The following is an 18,307-nucleotide window of genomic DNA, read 5'->3' as shown; positions in this document are numbered from 1 at the left end:
ATGACCACCTTACCCCTATCCACCGCTCTGACCACTATGAAAAGGCAGGCCATAGACGATCTGGTCATAAATTCCATAACTTTACTACTACCTATTTTGCACCAAAAAAATTAAATATAAATAAACTACCATTGTCTATTAATGTAGTAAAAATATGAGGAAAAAAGAGGAAAAAAAAACGTAGACAGTGTTCCACAACAAAATCAACAGCCTATCCCTATAGTTTGGTCGTCGTCGGAGGGCAAGAACATAAATTGGCATTCTTCCCCTTTGATTTTTGGGAAGAAACACCTAAACCTCACAATGATTCCTCACAATGATTCTTTGAATCAATTGAGGGACTCACTCGATCTACATGCACTACTTGAGATGGAAAAATGATCCCCCCCCCCCCCCCCCCTCCTCCCTCCCTCCCCAGATTCGAATGTAACCAGCCCTCAATTTGATTTCCCAGCACTTGAGGTGGTAGGAGAAGGCAATCCACCTCCCGACCATGAACTTCAATTTCTCCAGCACCTAAGAGATGCCCAAGCACCCTCGGATCAGAATCATTCCCATCTTTCCCTTCTGCTCCACTAGGAAGTAGCCCCTTCTCCCTGTCATGGTTGTTGTAATACTTAGGATATCACTGGCAACAGTGTCAGTAGAGACGACCCATTCCGATAGAGGATTTATAAATCAATAACGAGGGTCCTCCTTCTGTTATGGCTGCATTGTGGGAGGACTCTGTGGGGAGACTGAGATTCCGTTTTACTCATTTGTAAGCCCAGGAATGGTCTCTTGATGGGATGATTGATTCATTAATTTGGTCTTCGGTCTAGAGTTTTCAATCCTCTATCTTTGTTTTCTTGTATTCGATCGTCATGGTATGCCTAGACATTAAACACTTGTAATCATCTTTTTATCTAACTTATAATCTTAATGACCTTTAGAAAGAATAAAAAAAAAACAAATGAAGTTCCTCCGCTGAAAAGCTAGGTCCCCACGCTTCCCCTTCTCAGAATATTTATTATTCAAATAAAAAACGAAAATAAATTCCGCAGAAGGGGGAGGGTACAGCTGACTAAATCCAATTCACATTTTCTACGGTGCAGCTGTCCGTAGCAGCCTGTGCGGCGTAGACTGGGCCGTGCATGCAATGACTGTTTTACCCCCGCTCGAGCAAGGCGTTTGGACAGGGGTAAGGCGATCTTCGCACGTGTGGCTCAGCTTGCATCGCTCAGACCGCTATGGGCTGCGTACCAAAGAGGATCTGGATCCGACTAAATCCCTTAAATTTCGGATACAAATTAATACCAGCTTAACAAGAAACAGATAAGCTTCCATACCAACCAAGGAACCCTCTCAGAACATAACAAAACAAAAATATCTTTCACATGGAATCTCTGTTGGGACTCAAAACTTTGTGGACTTATTTTCAGTGTCATCATTTAATTTTTAACCCACTCTCATTTTCTCAATGGAGATATAGAGCCTTAAAAATGATTGAAGATTCAACTTTGGTAATTTTGGAACAACTTCAATTTAAACATTGAAATAGAAAGGTAAAAGTCCTAAAATAGGACTTTAAAGTTTAAACTAAATATTTGGCTACTTCAAGAATCAATTTCATCAACGGTGGCCTCCATAAAGGCTAAAAATGGTGAACTGTCAAAACAAGAAGAACTACAACCAAACTTTCAGGCTCTATATATTTACCATTTTCTGGGTGAGAAATGAGTGCCATTAAATTCAAGAGGACCCCTCTCCCTCCCAACTCTCTTGAGCTAGATTCAACCTTGATAACCCCCACCCTTTATGTTCTCCGGCAATTCTCTCTCACTGAAATTCTTCAATGATTTCATGGTGTGGACTCATTGATTTAGGTTTTAGATTTAAGGTTTCACAGTTATATTATTTCCAATTCTCTTCTAGCAAATTTTTTTTTTTGTTTTGGGGATAACTCATCTGTTGGATTAGTGTATCCATCAAATCCGTTTTTATTAATAACATGCTTATTAATTTTTTATGCATGGCATATTTTGTTGGGCTTGTTAAGTTGTTCTATGGGTTTCTCACCCAAAATGGTTCTCAGCAAGGAATATGATCAAACATCGTATTCATATTGCCGTCACATTGTATGTCACTAGGAATGATATTTTGGTGCATAAATGTGAGTATATATATTTGTGTGTATAAAAAAGAATCTAGTGACAAACTCACATGTGCTACTGCCAGTTGTGAGGACAAGTTTTGTACCTGTCAATTGACCTTTGACCGGAGAAATCCTATTTCTTGCAATGTAGTATCAAAGGTTTAGTGAGCTAATGGTTGACGTCCTACAGAGTATATATTGGTGCACTGAACACGTGGTCTCGCATTGTTAATGAAAGAGATGTTCAACATAGAATCTACTACCCTTAATTGTGGAATATCAAGGAGAAAGAGTTTTTTATTGATCAGAATGAAATCTGATATCAGTGTCGTGTAAATTGTTTACAAAATTATTTTCTAATATGAAAAATAATATTCTATTTCTTGAAATCCATTATAAATGTTTTCCGGAGTCCGATCATAATCATAGAATCTCTGATAGAGACTTGTACGATGAGTTGGGTTTAGTAGTATACATTTACATCCCCTACCTTGAGGATTGTATCAATTTTATTTGTAATTATAACCACTTAAAGTGAATAATACTAGGGATGTCAATTGGTCCGGCTCTGGGCCATAGGTCTGGTTCCTTAATGGTTCCAACCCTAATGGGTTAGGACCAGAACCAAACCAATAAGCTAATCGGTTCCAAACTTGAGATCTAGGACCATTAACTAATGGGTGGACTGGTTCCTAAATGGTTCCAAGCAATCCAATTTTTTTTTTAAAAAAAAAATCCCTAACATGTACTACATATATTTAATAATATTATAATAAAACACTAATTTCAATCACATAAGATATGCTTCATTTTTTTCCCTCAAATAATAGAACTAGTCTATATCATACTAATCTACATGTCTCTCCCTCATCAATCGGTACTAGTTGATAGAATGGAAATTCTCGTATTTATTCGACAAGAAAAAGAAATAAAGATCTCCTCTGGAAATTAGATCCCACTCTTTGTCCCCCTCTTCACAGAAAAAGGAGAGATAAATTGATGGATTCATTGGATACTAGGTTGGGTTTGACGGAACTCGAAACCACAACTTCCTCCTTGACAAGGCAGTGTTCTAACCGATTGAACTACAATCCCTGGCATTGGGGGTGTGCATCCTACATATTCTTATGATTTTATTCAAACCATTTCTATTTATAATCGTTGTCTTGTAATAGACACGAGTGATATATTGATATCCACATAGGAATGGACTTTAGTGGGAACGACACCAATTACTAGTAATCATGTAATCCTTGGGTTATTGAAGTAGAGATGAATACTATATAGTAGAAGCGGGAAATTCTTTGGCATTAAATCAAGATATTTCGAAAGAACAGGTTGTTCCAGCTGTACCTCTTGTTCTGTATTAATTAAAAAGTAGGTACACCACTACCCTCATAAATTAGGATTAGTTTAAGGTATGTTCTTAAGTTAGTATTCCCAAATGGACCTTTAAATTTACAGCCAAATCTTTGGTAAAATAGTATATGAGACAAGTGGTACTAGTCAAAATTGAAAGACAAAAAAAATAAAGGGGTTGATCTTAGCTCTCATGCCTTGAGTCTAAAGAATTATATAATATAAGATTAGGATCTAAATTTGTTCTAATTCGACCGTATCCAACAGTTCCTATTGGTAGATCCACCAATAACTTATCTATAGATCCCAAACCGGATCAATAAACTATTCGGTGGGCCAGTTGTTCCTGGTTCTGATCCAAAATTGACACCCTTAAATAATACCGAAAAATCTATCATACAATATTTATTCCCGAATTTATTGACTATTTTTCTACCAAAAGTTGGAAAGAAGTATTATGGATTGCATTCTTAATTTGTATTTTTCTTTTAAATTCTCTCTTTATTTCTTTTTTTTTTTTTTTTTGGGGGGGTTTGGGGGTGGTCCATGAATTTCTAATTGCATTTTCAAGTGCCATTCTATTTATTATATTATATTTGTCAATATTGAGCATCATCCAAAAGGAAATGTGAACGGCAGGGGCTTCCTTTAGTATCACTGATCCTTCATTGAACTATTTTCCTAATAGACACCTAAATATCCAATGGGTGTGCCTATTGGAAGTCTTGTATGAATAGTTACCAAACAAGTCTTGTGGAAAAAAAAGACACATGTTTTGGGTATATCTTTTAGAGACATCTCTTAGTAGTGTCTCTTCTTCTCCTATATAAAGAGAGGAGGTCTTGCCTATTGCTCTAACATTGTTTTGAAACAATCTTAAGTTTGATTTCCCCTCTATCGTAGTGAGTCTTGTCAATGAACTAGCTCGTATTACCTTCGGATACTCCGTATTGTAATCACACTTGGGGTGCTGTTATTTGTGATTGGAGTTGTTTTATCTTGGAGGTGAGAACGTAAGGTCAATCCAATCGACACATATTCGGGGTGTTCAAGTACCTTAAGGAAAGTATGTTAAGTACGACTCAACTCAAAGTACAGATTTAATGATTAGCAATTCTTGTACAGTAAAGATACAATAATTTCCCTCTACATCTACATGCACAAATTACTCTATTAGGAAGGTCCTCCAAGTTTCTATGATTTGGAAAAACCAGTACCACTAATTCCATGCAGTAGCACCCCTACATACCAAAAAAAAAAAAAAAAACTGCACTTGGGTAATTAAAGCCATTCAAATTAACTTTGTGAAATACTGTATATATCCTTGAACGAGGTACCTCTTGTTGTACCTCTCTTAGGGTGCTTTTTCAATAGAATCGTAAATTATCACAAGAAGACAAACAAAGGAGAAAGGATTAAAGGAATGGACATGTTCCTATCCTGATTTCACCATAGATGAGCTTAGGGGGAGGCGGGTGGAGAAGGATTTGTTTTTTTTTATCTTTCTCTTCAGATTTAAGTATGTCTTACAACCACTATTTCCATTGTCTATCCGGCTCTTTTGTTCAGCTTTTCCTTAACAATCTTTGGCAAAAACATCGAAAGTGATCCCAAAGGTACTCCAAAGAGACCTATCACATGGTACCTTAGTCTGATCTATTCAATAATGATGTAGCAAAGGACATCTCAGTTCGTTTAAGACGCACGCTGGCTTGAAAACACCCAATCACTGAACTCCTAAACTAGCCCCTTTCAGCTGATAGTCGACAATGTTAAAACCATTTGAAGTAGACCTCTTTGGATCCCATAAGATCAATTAAAGTAGAACTCGTTGGATCCCACAAAGTCAATTAAATCCCTATTTATTGAAATAGTTAAAATCCCAATTTATTGAAAGAATTCGACCCCTTTTTTTATGAGATGGATGAAGTTGAATGTAGATGGATGTGCTATAGAAAATCCAGGTATGGAAAAAGTGGGTGGTATTTTTAGGAAGCGTTTCTCACTTTTTGGATCCAAAGACAAATTTTTATGTTGAATTCTCGGCTCTGGGCATTGGTTTACAACTGGCAAAAAAAATAAGGAGATTGAATTCATATGGATTAAATGTGATTCAGAAGCAGTAATTCACTGTATTCTATAAGTATCCATTTGATACAGGCCTAGCCTGCATCGTGAATACTCTATCACAAAACTAGCCCAAACAAGGCTGGTTCTTAGTTAAGACTAACTCAAGTCCAAGAACACCAAACCAAAAAAAAACTAGTCCAAGATTAATAAAAGTCTTGCTAGTAGAAAATCTCTACAATGCCTCTTGATGTACCCTAGTGGATTGATGATGTGAAAAGCTTATTGGTGGATGATGATGTGGCACTCATTTTCTTGAAGACAATATAAAGACTCTTGAAAATAACATCAAGACTCTTCAAAACAATAACCAAGACACATTGAAACAAGAATCAATATATAACACTTATGCTTGGAGCAACAAACAAAAGTGTGGAGAGGATGCTTTAAAGTTTTTATAAATCCAGTTGTAATCTCAACCATTAGAACCTCATTTGAATCAAGGGTTGAGATGCTGTAGGAGCTTTTAGGATTTCTTTTGTTTTGCCTATAAAATACCTACATATTTATTAGTAAGTGATAGAGTTTGATGAATGAAAATTGTTTTGAGCATATGTTAAAACCATGATAAGTTCTCCCTTTTGAACCTTGAAGAGTTCATTCCCTATAAAAGCCTAGAAGAGTTGAGTGTTTTCCCTTTTGAAAACCTAGAAGAGTTTTCATTCCATCCTAGAAGAGTTGGAGCTTTCTTCATTGCATCCTTGAAGAGATTGCAACCCCTTGGTGTTACTATACATCCTTGAAGAGAACTGTTTTAGCCCATATTTATCCCTTTTATTTATTTTTTAATTTTGTTCTTAATTTTATTATTTTATCCACATTTACACAATTTGTGTTTGTACAATTCACTCTCGTAGTCCGACCTTTCACCTACCTACATAACCATTCCAGTGGCTTTTGAACAACAATAGAGATCCTTAGGGGGGTTCTTGGGATCCATTACTTGCTTTATCTCGCACTCCTTGAGGAAAGCTACTTTTGTGGCAAATCTATTGGCAAAAGAAAGAAATATCTGAGAGATGGTTAAACTCTTGGGAGGAAGTCTTAGACTTTATTATGAGAGAAGCGGGATATTCAAGGAAGACCGTGTTTCAAATTTACTAAATAATTGGCTTTCCATTGCTGATGACAATGCCGAATGTGAAAGATACAATCAAATTATTAAATTGGGTTGTTTATTTGTTGATGCCCATGCCGAAGGTGGATCAATAGTTCAATGGTTTTTTTTTTTTTTTTTTTTTTTTTTGTATTCTCTCATTTTTCTGATTTTCATCTAGACAAAATCCAATTACATTCAAACCCTTCTGAAAAGTTTTCTTTCACCTTTGTAAGGTTGTAAAGAAATCTCTAAAAAGCCAATTACATTCAACCAATTTGATTGATTTCCTCATTCATAGTAGTGGGAGTCATCCATTCTCTCCCAACATTCGGTGTCCAACTCAGAAATCTAACATATGATATGTGTACACAAAACTACAAGCTCTTTCCAATTCTTATAGTTACAAAATGGGGAAGAAGTGAATGACAGAACCCAATTGCTTTCTTGTGTTAGGCTATGTATGATGTAGTTGTACGGATCTTTATCCTCTCAATTATACTATCTGTATGTGACGTCAAGTACAAGTAACAGAGGAGGCAGAAATGACTATCCTACCTCTGCCCGAACACACTGTCCGAGATAAGGTCCACGTAGGATCCACCTCCCTCTAATAGATGTATTTGACGTCAAGTACGAACAGTGTAATTGAGAAGATAAAAATTCATAGTTGTACAGTTCCTTTTTTGGCTTTGGCTGACATCCTTGACCCAAAACTGCATCAATGGTTTTTTTTTTTTTTTTTTCGCAAGTTAATGGAGATAAAATTAAGAAATGTAAATTTTGAGCTTTCTTCCCCGGTCAGAAACTCTGTACAGACTACTACAGATAGAAAGAAGGGTTGTTACGTTAGCAAATCAAGGGTTCCTGAGGAATTGTCCTTGTAGTCATATTTCTATTTCCCATAAAACCCAAAAACTATTGAAGGTCAGCAAGATATCAGATATTTTGGCTCCGAGATAGATAGGAAATGGAAATGGGTTCAACCCCCAATGACCATCCATCCATCTAAAAATCTAAAATGGAATCTGATCTGGCATGAATGGAGTTACATGGTACTAATAATACTGATGTTAACCATAAATGGTTTTCAGAAAGAGATGGGCAAAAATGAACTGAAATGAATTGAAAGCTCTTCCTTCCTATCCACTAAAAGCAATGGACCTAACAGCGACTTTTGTGGGGTTTATGCTCTCACCATCGCACACCCAAATACGGCATATTCAAAAAAAAATTAATTATATATTTATTTTGTCATAGTTATCGTGATGATGAAAACAACCCTAGAACCAACCCCAGGTCTCCAAGTCATGTGGTCCTGAGCTGTGTGTGTTGCAATTATGCCCTAGTAAAGAAGAAGTGGTCAGTTAGTGCAGCAGAGTAAGTAATGGGTGTGAAAAAGAACGGCATGTATATATGGAATGAAAGGTAAGTATGGAAAGTAAGGAAAGAGAGAGAGAGAGAGACGATTGAAGTTTGAAGAGATAGATAGATAGTATAGAGGGGTTTCGATTGTGGATATGACTATTGCCATTTTTATTTTTAGCATCTATCAGATAAGCTTTGGAGAGATGTACTGAACTATCAGCTATGGGTGAGTGGTGATTGGCTAGGGTTTGCAGATCGAAGGTCCCCGTGAAGTAGCAATGGGAGCAAGTACGAGCACAACAACAAGCTCACCTTTCTTTCTTTCTTTCTTTCTTTCTTTCTTTCTTTCTTGACAATGTGACTAAGAGAGAGGGAGTGACAGAGAGAGAGAGAGAGAGAGAGAGGGGGGGGGGGGGGGGGCAGCTTTTAGCTAGGCACCCAATAAAAAAAAGTTAAGAACAAAGATAAGCACGCGTCATTGAAAACTCAAGATAAAAGCAAAGAAACAAAACCCACCCTTAAAGCTAAGCTTCTCTCACAAACATTCCATCAGTCTCACATGGAAATATGAAGAGATGGGGGGTAATGGGTTCCCTCTCTCTTTTTAGTGAAAGTGACCTCCGAGAGAGAGAGAGAGGCAGTCGTAGTCAAAGGAGCATTACATTGGGGGGTTTGTACGGCAGAAAGAGGCGCTGAGGCTCATAGCCCCGGTATATGCTGGCTGCTTCGGGTGAAATAATTGTCCTTGTTCATGATACTCTTGTACACGTGGACTCTCCACACAAGCCATTTCTGTACTACTACCCCTTTCTCTCTCTCTCTTCAATAACCTAACCCATCCCAAAGTGCCCCTAACAAAGAAAAAAGCCCTAATCCACAATGCCCCCATTAATTATCTCATGTTCCACCCCTCTCTCTCTCTCTCTCTCTCTCTCTTCCAATTCCCTTTTCAAGCACCAAATTCATGGAATCCGTCCATCCATCCATGCAACCCTTCTTCTCTCACCTCCCTCCCTTGATTCAATGCAATTACGGAGCTCAAAAGTGCAAGGGTTTGCTGTCCAATCCATCACCTGCTCCCACGTGAAGTGGCAACAACGGGAAGTTTTTCATATCCACTCACTTCCCACAATATCAAACCCCTCTTTCTCTCTCTCTCTCTCTCTCTCTCTCTCTCTCTCTCTCTGTCCTTCCCTCATTGCCTGTCTCTGTCGTTGTACATGTGTAGGTGCCTGTGCGTGCGTACGTGTGTGCAGACAGAAAGAGAAAGAAAGAGAGAGAGAGCACTAAGCAATACTTGCAAGTGCCAAAAGAAAGATTAAAAGATAGTGAAAAAGAAAGCTCTTTGTCTGCAATAAATAGCAGTATTTGGTTTCAGACCCTCATCACCATTTTTACTCCAACACTCTCGCACTGACCTCTCTCTTTCTTTCTATTTCTTCTTTCCTTTCAGGTTGTCTTTCTCAACTTCTCTAGTGTTTACTTGCAGGAAGCTAGAGAGAGTTGAGTTGAGTTGAGTTGAGTTGAGTGTATACTCAAAAAAAAGATGGAACATGTGGATGAGAACTTTCAAGAGAAGGTACTTCATTCGTATGGCGGATGAGAAGCCACGTCCTTCTTTTTAAGTTTTCTCGGATTGTTTTTTCTTCAAACAGGTGTGAACTTAATTCAGATGTAACACGTCAAAACCTTTAAAGCTTGTCCGGTGAAATTTGGAGCCACAGATGTTCCTCTCCAACGACAAATGGAGTGGAAACTCCACCCCTTCTTTATATGCTGCTGCTGATCACCAATCCATCATCTTCACCTCCTCTCACACTAAACCTCCTTTTAACCATCACCATGTGACCCTTAACTCCAACAAACTAAACCCTCCTCCTTTCTCTTTCTACCAATTCCCTCCTCCTCCAACCTTTTCTGAACATCATGACCATTTGCTTCAGCAACAGCAACAGCAACAGCAACACCACCTCCTCACTGCAGATACCAACTTGGTCACTGATATTTTGAATGACATGGCAGTTTCAGACAACAAATCTACAATGCCTGCTATTGCTGAAAAACAGAATCCACAACAGAAGAAGAGATCATCAGTAAAGAGGGATCGGCACAGCAAGATTACCACCGCGCAAGGCGTTAGAGACCGGCGGATGAGATTGTCTCTCGACGTTGCTCGCGAGTTCTTCGGTTTACAAGATTTGCGTGGTGATGACAAACCAAGTAAAACCATCAGGTGGTTGCTGAATCAGTGCAAGGGACCAATGAAAGAGCTTGCTAGGGCTAAAGAACTGATAACAAACCAGAACTGTGTTGGTGTTGGAGGAAGTGGTGTAGCTAAGAGTGTGTCCTCCACATCTGAGTGTGAGGTCATGTCAGGAATTGAAGAGAACAGCAATGCCAGAAACTATGAAAGAAAGGCAACTGAGAAGAACGACTTGGCCATTAGAAGGAAGAGACAGGCACGTAAAACTAAATTTCATACTATTGGAAAAGAATCCAGGGAGAAGGCAAGAGAAAGGGCTAGGGAGAGAACTAGAGAGAAGAACATACAAGGTCGAAGGTTTACTTTATCTTCAAGCCCTTCTGAAACTGGTGAAGAATCTGGTGTCTCTCACAGTCACGAAATGAAATCTTCAATGGCAGAGGTGGGTGTTCTTAAAGAACCCAATTCATCATCACATTTACTAGTCCTTCAGAGGCCTAACACAAACAGTATTGAGGAGGAACATGTAATGACTACATGTAATTCAAGCCCATCTTCCATCTTCAGTTTTCAACATGAAAATGCAATCTCACAAGGGTTAGTATGCAACCACCACAACAACAACAACAATAGTGTCCCTAGTTGTCTTGAGAATTGGGACACAAACACATAACCATTTCAGTTTTCAGATATTCCAAACTTTTGCAAGCCTTGGGAGGGTTACAACAATTAGAAATATATATATATATATATATATATATATTATGGGTTATGTGGTTGATTAATGTCATTTCCATCTCTTTGTGCCAGGTTTATAAGTATAAGAATTTTATAAGCTATTGTAAGCTAGGTTTCTCTTTTTTTTTTTCTTTTCTTTTCCTAATCTTCTTTATGTTTTTTTTTCTTTGTTATTGACAAGATGTAACTTTTCTTGCTAATATTGGATGTTGAAGCTTTCAACTACTACTTGGTTGGAACCATATAATGAAGAAGATTATTTGTCTGAAATCTAGCCATCAAAAGTTATGGCTCCTTTTTTACAATTTGTTTTCTTGTTTGAATGATGAGCATATTGAATGTACTATAATTTGTGTAAAGAATATAATTTTATACACCACAAAAGGGAAGTTTAGTGACCTATGAAAAGACATAATTCTTTACATTTTTCTAAAATACAAATTGATTCCTAGGATTCAAAGTGCAAAATTTCTGAACCAATAAAAAAAAAATAGCCCAAAAGAGGGGGAATGCTCCAGATATCCTGGAAAGGATATAATTCAGCTATAACTGATGATGAACATATTTACATGTGGCCAATGTTTATCTTTTCTACTCTGAAACATTTACATATCTTATTGATATAAATTCTAAGCAATGGAATAATGAAATATGGAACATTTACTTGCATTACATGGTTTCAGGTTTCATTGAATGTATAATTGCATCTCACTGTTACAGGAAACTAGATGGAAATCAAGTAACATTTAATTCATGGTAGTACTAATTAATATTTCCTTGACAAACATCTTTGGGAGGGGAATTGTATCCGATGGTATTGACCGAGGCGAGAGATGATCCCCCTCGAAACTACTTTGATCACAATGAATCCTAGCTAGTAACTGGATAACATATATTAGGGAATGCCACAAATTTTCCTGTGGAAGATAAGAAGAATATAGTTATAAATTGACCAGGAGTTCTGAATGTTAAGAATATTTCAGGAAGAAATAGAAGGTAATCAACATCACCTTATGGTTGTTTCTAGTTTTATGCAATGAATTTTAGATGGACTAACAGTCTTAACCTTTGACAAAGTTTTGATAGTTTTTTCAGAGTTGTTAAGAAGAGTTATTGGATGTCATTTACATAAATCTACAAGAAGGTAAGATGATGCATCCATCAATTTAGGGAATGCAAGCATATAACTAAGATATTCCAAATCCAATTCTTTTCTGAAATTTGATTTGATCAATTATCAGATAGTGGATCTAATTGCAATTTTTCTTTATTAGTTTATAATACAATATGGATTCAGACATGCAACCTGAAAAGTATCAGCCCTTTACAATTTATAATTTATATCAGTTATTTAATTACAATATTTATAACATCTGTTGCAATTATTAATATTTTATTAGAAGGAAAATAAATTTTTTTGAAATTCTTGTTAAAAATTATAATTTATGTATTTTGATTTTTTTTTTTTTAGTTAGTAATAAAGTTAAGATATCCAAGCCCTTAATGGATTCAATTTTGATTCCATGATTCATAACTTTGACATCCAGAATTTTATTTCTATAGTTGTTTAGTAAAAGAACAGGATCATTTCTTTAATAATATTTTTTTGGTAAAAATTCTATAATGTAGGTGATCTAATGTTTAATTTTCATGTCAAGAACAACACCTTTTCAAGGATAGTAACAAGAACAACCTAAAGTTATTGAAGTAATTAGTCTTAATATCTAATGGTGTACCACATAAAATGTTATATCTCTTCCCTAAAAAAAAACAAAGCAACTGCCATTCGAAAATATATGATATAATTGAAGACTTTAGCAACATGTTTTATATCTTACCTATAAAGATGGGGGAGATAGTGTTATATTAAGATTTGATAAATTTGAGACTTCACACCTTTCACAAAGTTGAGTTGTTGTAGTTTCTCTCTCAACTCTGTCCTAGAATTCTTTTTTCTTTTTTATTTCAAAACTTCTGTATTATATAATAAAACTTGTTAATATACAACTTTTGATTTCTTTTGGTAAGGAGTCTGTAATTTCTTCTTTCCAAAATATCACAGAACCTAATGTTGATATTTGGATCTTTTCACAAAGTTAAGAGTGATAGGAAGTTGCTGTTTCTACCTCAGATGACATACTAATTCCTATATTGTTAAGTAAAGGAGAATATAACTAACATTCTATCAACAATAGTTCTAGCGCATCAAGCTAAGAACTCACACCCCCCCCCCCCCCCAAAAAAAAAACACACACAAAAGGTTTCTTATTTTAGAGATAAAAGAAAGGGGACTTTCCTTAGTTAACCTATTATCAATTATTTCAAGGTTCAGTTGCATATCTGCTGCAGTATTTTATACATTGCTTTTGTAAAGTCTGTGCATAAGTTCATGGAATGGAATGTTTTTAAATTGTATTCAGGTCAGAAGAATAGTATTAGCTATTCTCTTGATAAAAATGTTATGTTTCATGTTAAAGAACTCAAATATTACCTTTAACTACATGAAAATTCTGATATAACAGGTTTTGATCAATTTGGCAATTTAAGTGTTTTCCTTTTTTATTTTCAGTTTGAGTATTTTCCTACTTTTCATGTCACTAGTCCATTGATATATGAAAATTCTTTCCTTTGCAACACTTACATCTGTGCTGATAAATACTTCGATTTCTGCTGGTGCCAAGAATATGGGGCCCAACAACTGCCCAGGCTAGCCCCTTAATTGCAAGCACATTCCCAAAAACCCATGGTGTGCATTAATGTGCACAAATTTTTTTGACTCATTTGTTCAATGATTGCTACTTGCATCACACTAGTTACCAAGCCATTTCAGAAGATAAGCACCAGAAACTTTCTGTTAAAGAACAGAGAATGTATAATATGAAGAAATTTATGCAGAATATATTAGATGTTTCATACGAGGTTGGAAATAATATGCAAAACAGAGTAATTGATTTTAAGAATATTGTATATCCAGTTTCACATACTTGAATTTGAATACAAGTTATTGTTTCTTCAATGGCTTTGTGTTGGGTAACCCCTAGATCTCTTCATTGCAATATGTGTGTGTGGGGTGGGGGGGGGGGATTGATAGGAAACCTGCAAAAGAATTGAAGCAAGCCTATGAAACTGTAGCTGTTAATAGGAGAAGCTCTCTCCATTAAGTTGCTTATCAAGCCATCCCTATGTTCTAATGAATGAGAAGGGAAATAGAGGATGCCATAGCACTTGCTACTACCTTTTGATGAAGTGATTATTTGAATGACACATCTATAGGTGTATTTAGGATATCAAACTTCTTTCAATTTTCCATTGTCTTATTCCCAAAAGTTGTTTAAGTCGGAGTAAAAGAGGGTTTTCAAAATTATTAAAAATGACTTATCATTATATTATTTTTCAGAGTTGTCATTGTCTTGCATGTTTTTCAAGGGAATATGTGAAATGACAGGTTTTACCCTCACTTAAATATAAAAAAAAAAAAGTTAATTAAACTAAGAGGGCAAAAAGCAAAGTTTCAAATTATTTGACACAATAACAGGTGTAAATAAGAAAATAGAGGAGAATCTATGGTACATTTTTTGGACATGGAGAAATTTTGGAATCTACTTGGAATTGGACAATGGAAAACAACATTTCATTATGTCAACTTACTTGTGATAAACCATTAGAGAAGCTCAAATTATGCTGTACGGAGCATGTCAATAGAGTATGCAAAACAGAAACCAATTGGTAGGAATGATGGGATTCAGCCAAACTTCGATCAGACACTGTTGAAGGGGGGGGGGGGAAGAAAACAAAACAATTTTACAGGAAAATAATATATCCTCTTTTAGCCCCATTAATTAAATGAGACAAGGCATGTAGAAACATGAAGTGAGAAGAATTATATTTGCATTTCATCAAAATAAAAAATCTTACATCCTGATGCAGTTCTCACCACATTTTTTTTTTTGGGGCTAAAAGATCATGTATATTAAGAGGAAAAAACTAAAAAATAGTACAAAGGCAAAAGGTTGAGAGCCTAACACAAGACCAAGAAAGAGCAAGATTATCTCCCCACCTTCGGCAATGCCATCAACAGGGAAATAAAACTGCCAAAAATTGATACAAAAAAATCAATGAGGGACCAAACGAAACCTTGGCCTACACTGCGCATCCATTATGAGATCATCCTGGATCAAAGGAGGAAACGTCACCATCAAAGAAGAGTCAATTTGAATAGCTAGATAACTAGATATTTCAACCACATTTGCTTTCCATGGGTGTATTAATCGGCTTGCAATTAGTCATTTTGAAGTTCTTGCACTTCTTTTGCATAGCCTTTTATAGAAATAAATATTCCTTTTTATATTTGCTTCACTTCTATGCCAAGGTAGTATTTCCCTAATCCCTCTCCTTGCAATCCAGCATATTGTCAGAACTCCCTCCCATATTTTCAGAGAAAATTGACATCTTTAGAAAAGGTGCCGAATATTCCCACTCCATTCCAGCAGAAACAGAAAGAGGGGGATGTTGCAATATTCCGGAGACAAAGAAACTCCAGAGTGTCTAGAAATATGATTCAAGAACCAAACCATCTGGTGCCAAGGAACAACACTATATTTGGTTCTAACCAGATGCCAAGCCGAAGCAATAGAGAAAACAGCACTCCCTCTCGGTCTCCTAAAAATTCCATCACAAGCTTTGAGAGACTTAGACATACATTGAGGAAAAGCTCGGCCAATACTCGACCTTCCATCATAAAGGATGGAGGAGACCCTAGCTAGTTTGTTAACTCTAAGAGATACCAAATATTGTTCCCATAGAAGTTAAGAAAAATCCCATGGGGATGCCAATTATCAAGCCACAAATAAAGTAGAGTCTCCATAATCAAACTTTGAAGGTTTCATTAAGCTCCATGAACATATTCTTATTTCCACACATGTGATTGTGTTCCCCAATGTCAAGATACCATGTATTGCTTTCTTTACTTTCATCTCCTTTGTATGTTAACAACAAGGTGTGCTCTTCATCTTCTTTCCTTTCAATATAGTTAGCTTTCCCTTCAAAATTGTTAGTAACATTTATACATTCCCAAGAAAAATGGTCAAGCTTCTTACAATTATAGCATACAAAATGATATTTTTCATACCTTTAACTTCCATTTTGGCTTGAGTAATTCTTCTTCCACGAGCATTTGTAGAATAAAAAGTTTGATTCATTTCTTCATTGTTGTATAAACTTTGGTCACCTCTTCTTTCGTCCCCTTTGCCTTCTTTCATTGCCATGTCTTTCTTGTCTTTCCTTCAAATCGAGCTTGGTTGAAAAAACTACTCCAATGACTCTTGTTTCTTCTTATTAAGCTTTTCTTCATGAACTTGTAATGATCCTATGAGTTGATCAATAATCATGGAATCCAGATCAATAGATTCTTTGGTAGTAACAATGTTGAACATAATATTCTATTGATAATTTTGCTTGATATTACAATTGAGAGTGTTGATGCTTATAAAGATGGAATCGACTCCTACACACTAATCAAACTTTGCAACCAAAGATCGAAGGCTTTTTGTTAATCACCCATATGCCATCTAACTTGTAACTATTTCTTTTTAATTGATTTGCGACCGTCAAAACTCTTGAAAAAATAATCTGAAATTGATTCGAAACTTTTCAGGTGTGAATTTTCCAATTCATCTCTAAGATTTTAGAGACACCTTCTTTGCCTTATCAACTCCTTTGTTAGAGTTTTGAAGAATTTCCTACACTTCCTTGGCGGCGATTGCACATACTATCTTTTTAAATGTGCCTTAATCTATGTCTTGATAGATGATGTAGAGAATCTTCTTATCTTTCTTTCTAGACTCATTCAATACATATCTTTGAGCTTCGGACAAGGTAGCTTCATCTTTTGGCTCCTTGTAGTCTTTCTCTATGCTATTATATATCATGTGTATAAAGTAGTGTCATCATTTGGATGCTCCAATTTTCATAGTTGTCTTTGGTGAGTCGAAACACTTGGAGAGTGAAAATCCTAGCATTTTGCCATCTTCTTAGCTGCCTCTGATACCATTATGTTGGAAAAGAAAATTTAGGAAGAAGGTGAAGTGTAAGAGGAGAGATGTGGAGAAATAGTCAAATGAATTCCCTATGTTGAATAGCAACCTTGGCTTGTACAAAATGGCTAGAGAAGATCGCTTTATGGGGTTCCAAGGAAGCTTCAAGCTATAGGATATTTTTACATCATTTGAAGATATTTCTAAGATATTCTACACTATTCTCTAAGATATTCTACACTATTCTCTAAGATAATTCTACACTTTTCCATCTCTAAGCATATTTTTACATTCTTTGAGATATTTCTACACGCTTCTACTGGACTTTAGGATTCTCTACAACTTTTCTAGATAACCCATTAATTACCAACTTATCTTCATACTTCTAGAAATTATACTTTGATCCAAATTTCAAGTTTATATTTTTCAACATAAAAAAACCAAAATGGCTCAATTTTAAAATATAATAGCTTAAGAAATTTTATCAAAATTTATTCCATAAACTTGTTGAGAAGGATTAGCTCTCTCTCTCTCTCTCTCTCTCTCTCTCTATATATATATATATATATATAGAAACTTCCTTATTATTCTTCTTTTTTGTAAATGCGAACTTTTCTAATAAAGAGGGAAAAGGGTATATATCTTTTTTTTTTTTTGGATGAACGAAAAATGTATTAACGAAGCATAGAAAATCATTCCCCAAAAAAAAAAAAAAAAAGGAAAAAAACAATGAAAAATACAAGGAGAAAGCTCCACAATAAAATAATAGACTAACGTACAACCTAATCAAGCTGAAGAGAGACCACCCAAAGAGCAACAAAGGACATAATCAGTCCTAAACAACCAGTAAGGCACATCAAACTAATAAAATCAATAAATAAGACTTCAAACATGTTGCAGTTTGAAGTCCCCTCCCCCCTTGGTTCTTGATGTATCCCCCTTTGGTTGGATGTTTTGTTTTCTGTAGTTGGGTATTTGTTCCTTTGTTGTTATTGTTTGTTTTTTTTTTTTTTTTTTTTTTTTGTCCTTATATATTATATTATCCATTCACCCAAAAAAAAAATGTGGCCCCAATGGGAAAAAAATAGCTAGTTTCCATTTATTCACAAGTACAAGAATTGCTTATGAGTAGAGGTCAGGATTTGTGGAGCATGCCTATTTGAAACAATAAGAATTGTTTTTCAATTTAATTAAAATTTCTGAGCTAAGCTAGAGAATCAAAATTTGTTGTTCCCCCACCTGCCCCTCCC

At 35.8% G+C, this 18,307-nt stretch overlaps 1 protein-coding gene across 1 annotated transcript; it reads left to right on the top strand.

Moving 5' to 3' along the window:
- Positions 1–9,808: 9,808 nt before the first annotated feature.
- LOC122665693 (transcription factor TCP12-like) lies at positions 9,809–10,960 on the top strand. Its single transcript, XM_043861845.1, has one exon. The coding sequence runs from the start codon at positions 9,809–9,811 to the stop codon at positions 10,958–10,960; it is 1,152 nt and encodes a 383-aa protein (XP_043717780.1).
- The last annotated feature ends 7,347 nt before the right edge of the window (positions 10,961–18,307 follow it).

The sequence above is a fragment of the Telopea speciosissima genome, chromosome 6 (assembly GCF_018873765.1).
Source record: "Telopea speciosissima isolate NSW1024214 ecotype Mountain lineage chromosome 6, Tspe_v1, whole genome shotgun sequence".
In the NCBI taxonomy this organism is placed as follows: Eukaryota; Viridiplantae; Streptophyta; class Magnoliopsida; order Proteales; family Proteaceae; genus Telopea; species Telopea speciosissima.
Note: the sequence above shows the minus strand (reverse complement) of the source record. Positions and strands in the feature narration are given on the sequence as shown.

Coding starts and splice junctions, on each gene's coding strand:
- LOC122665693 (XM_043861845.1), top strand. CDS start 9,809: ATGTTCCTCTCCAACGACAAATGGAGTGGAAACTCCACCCCTTCTTTA.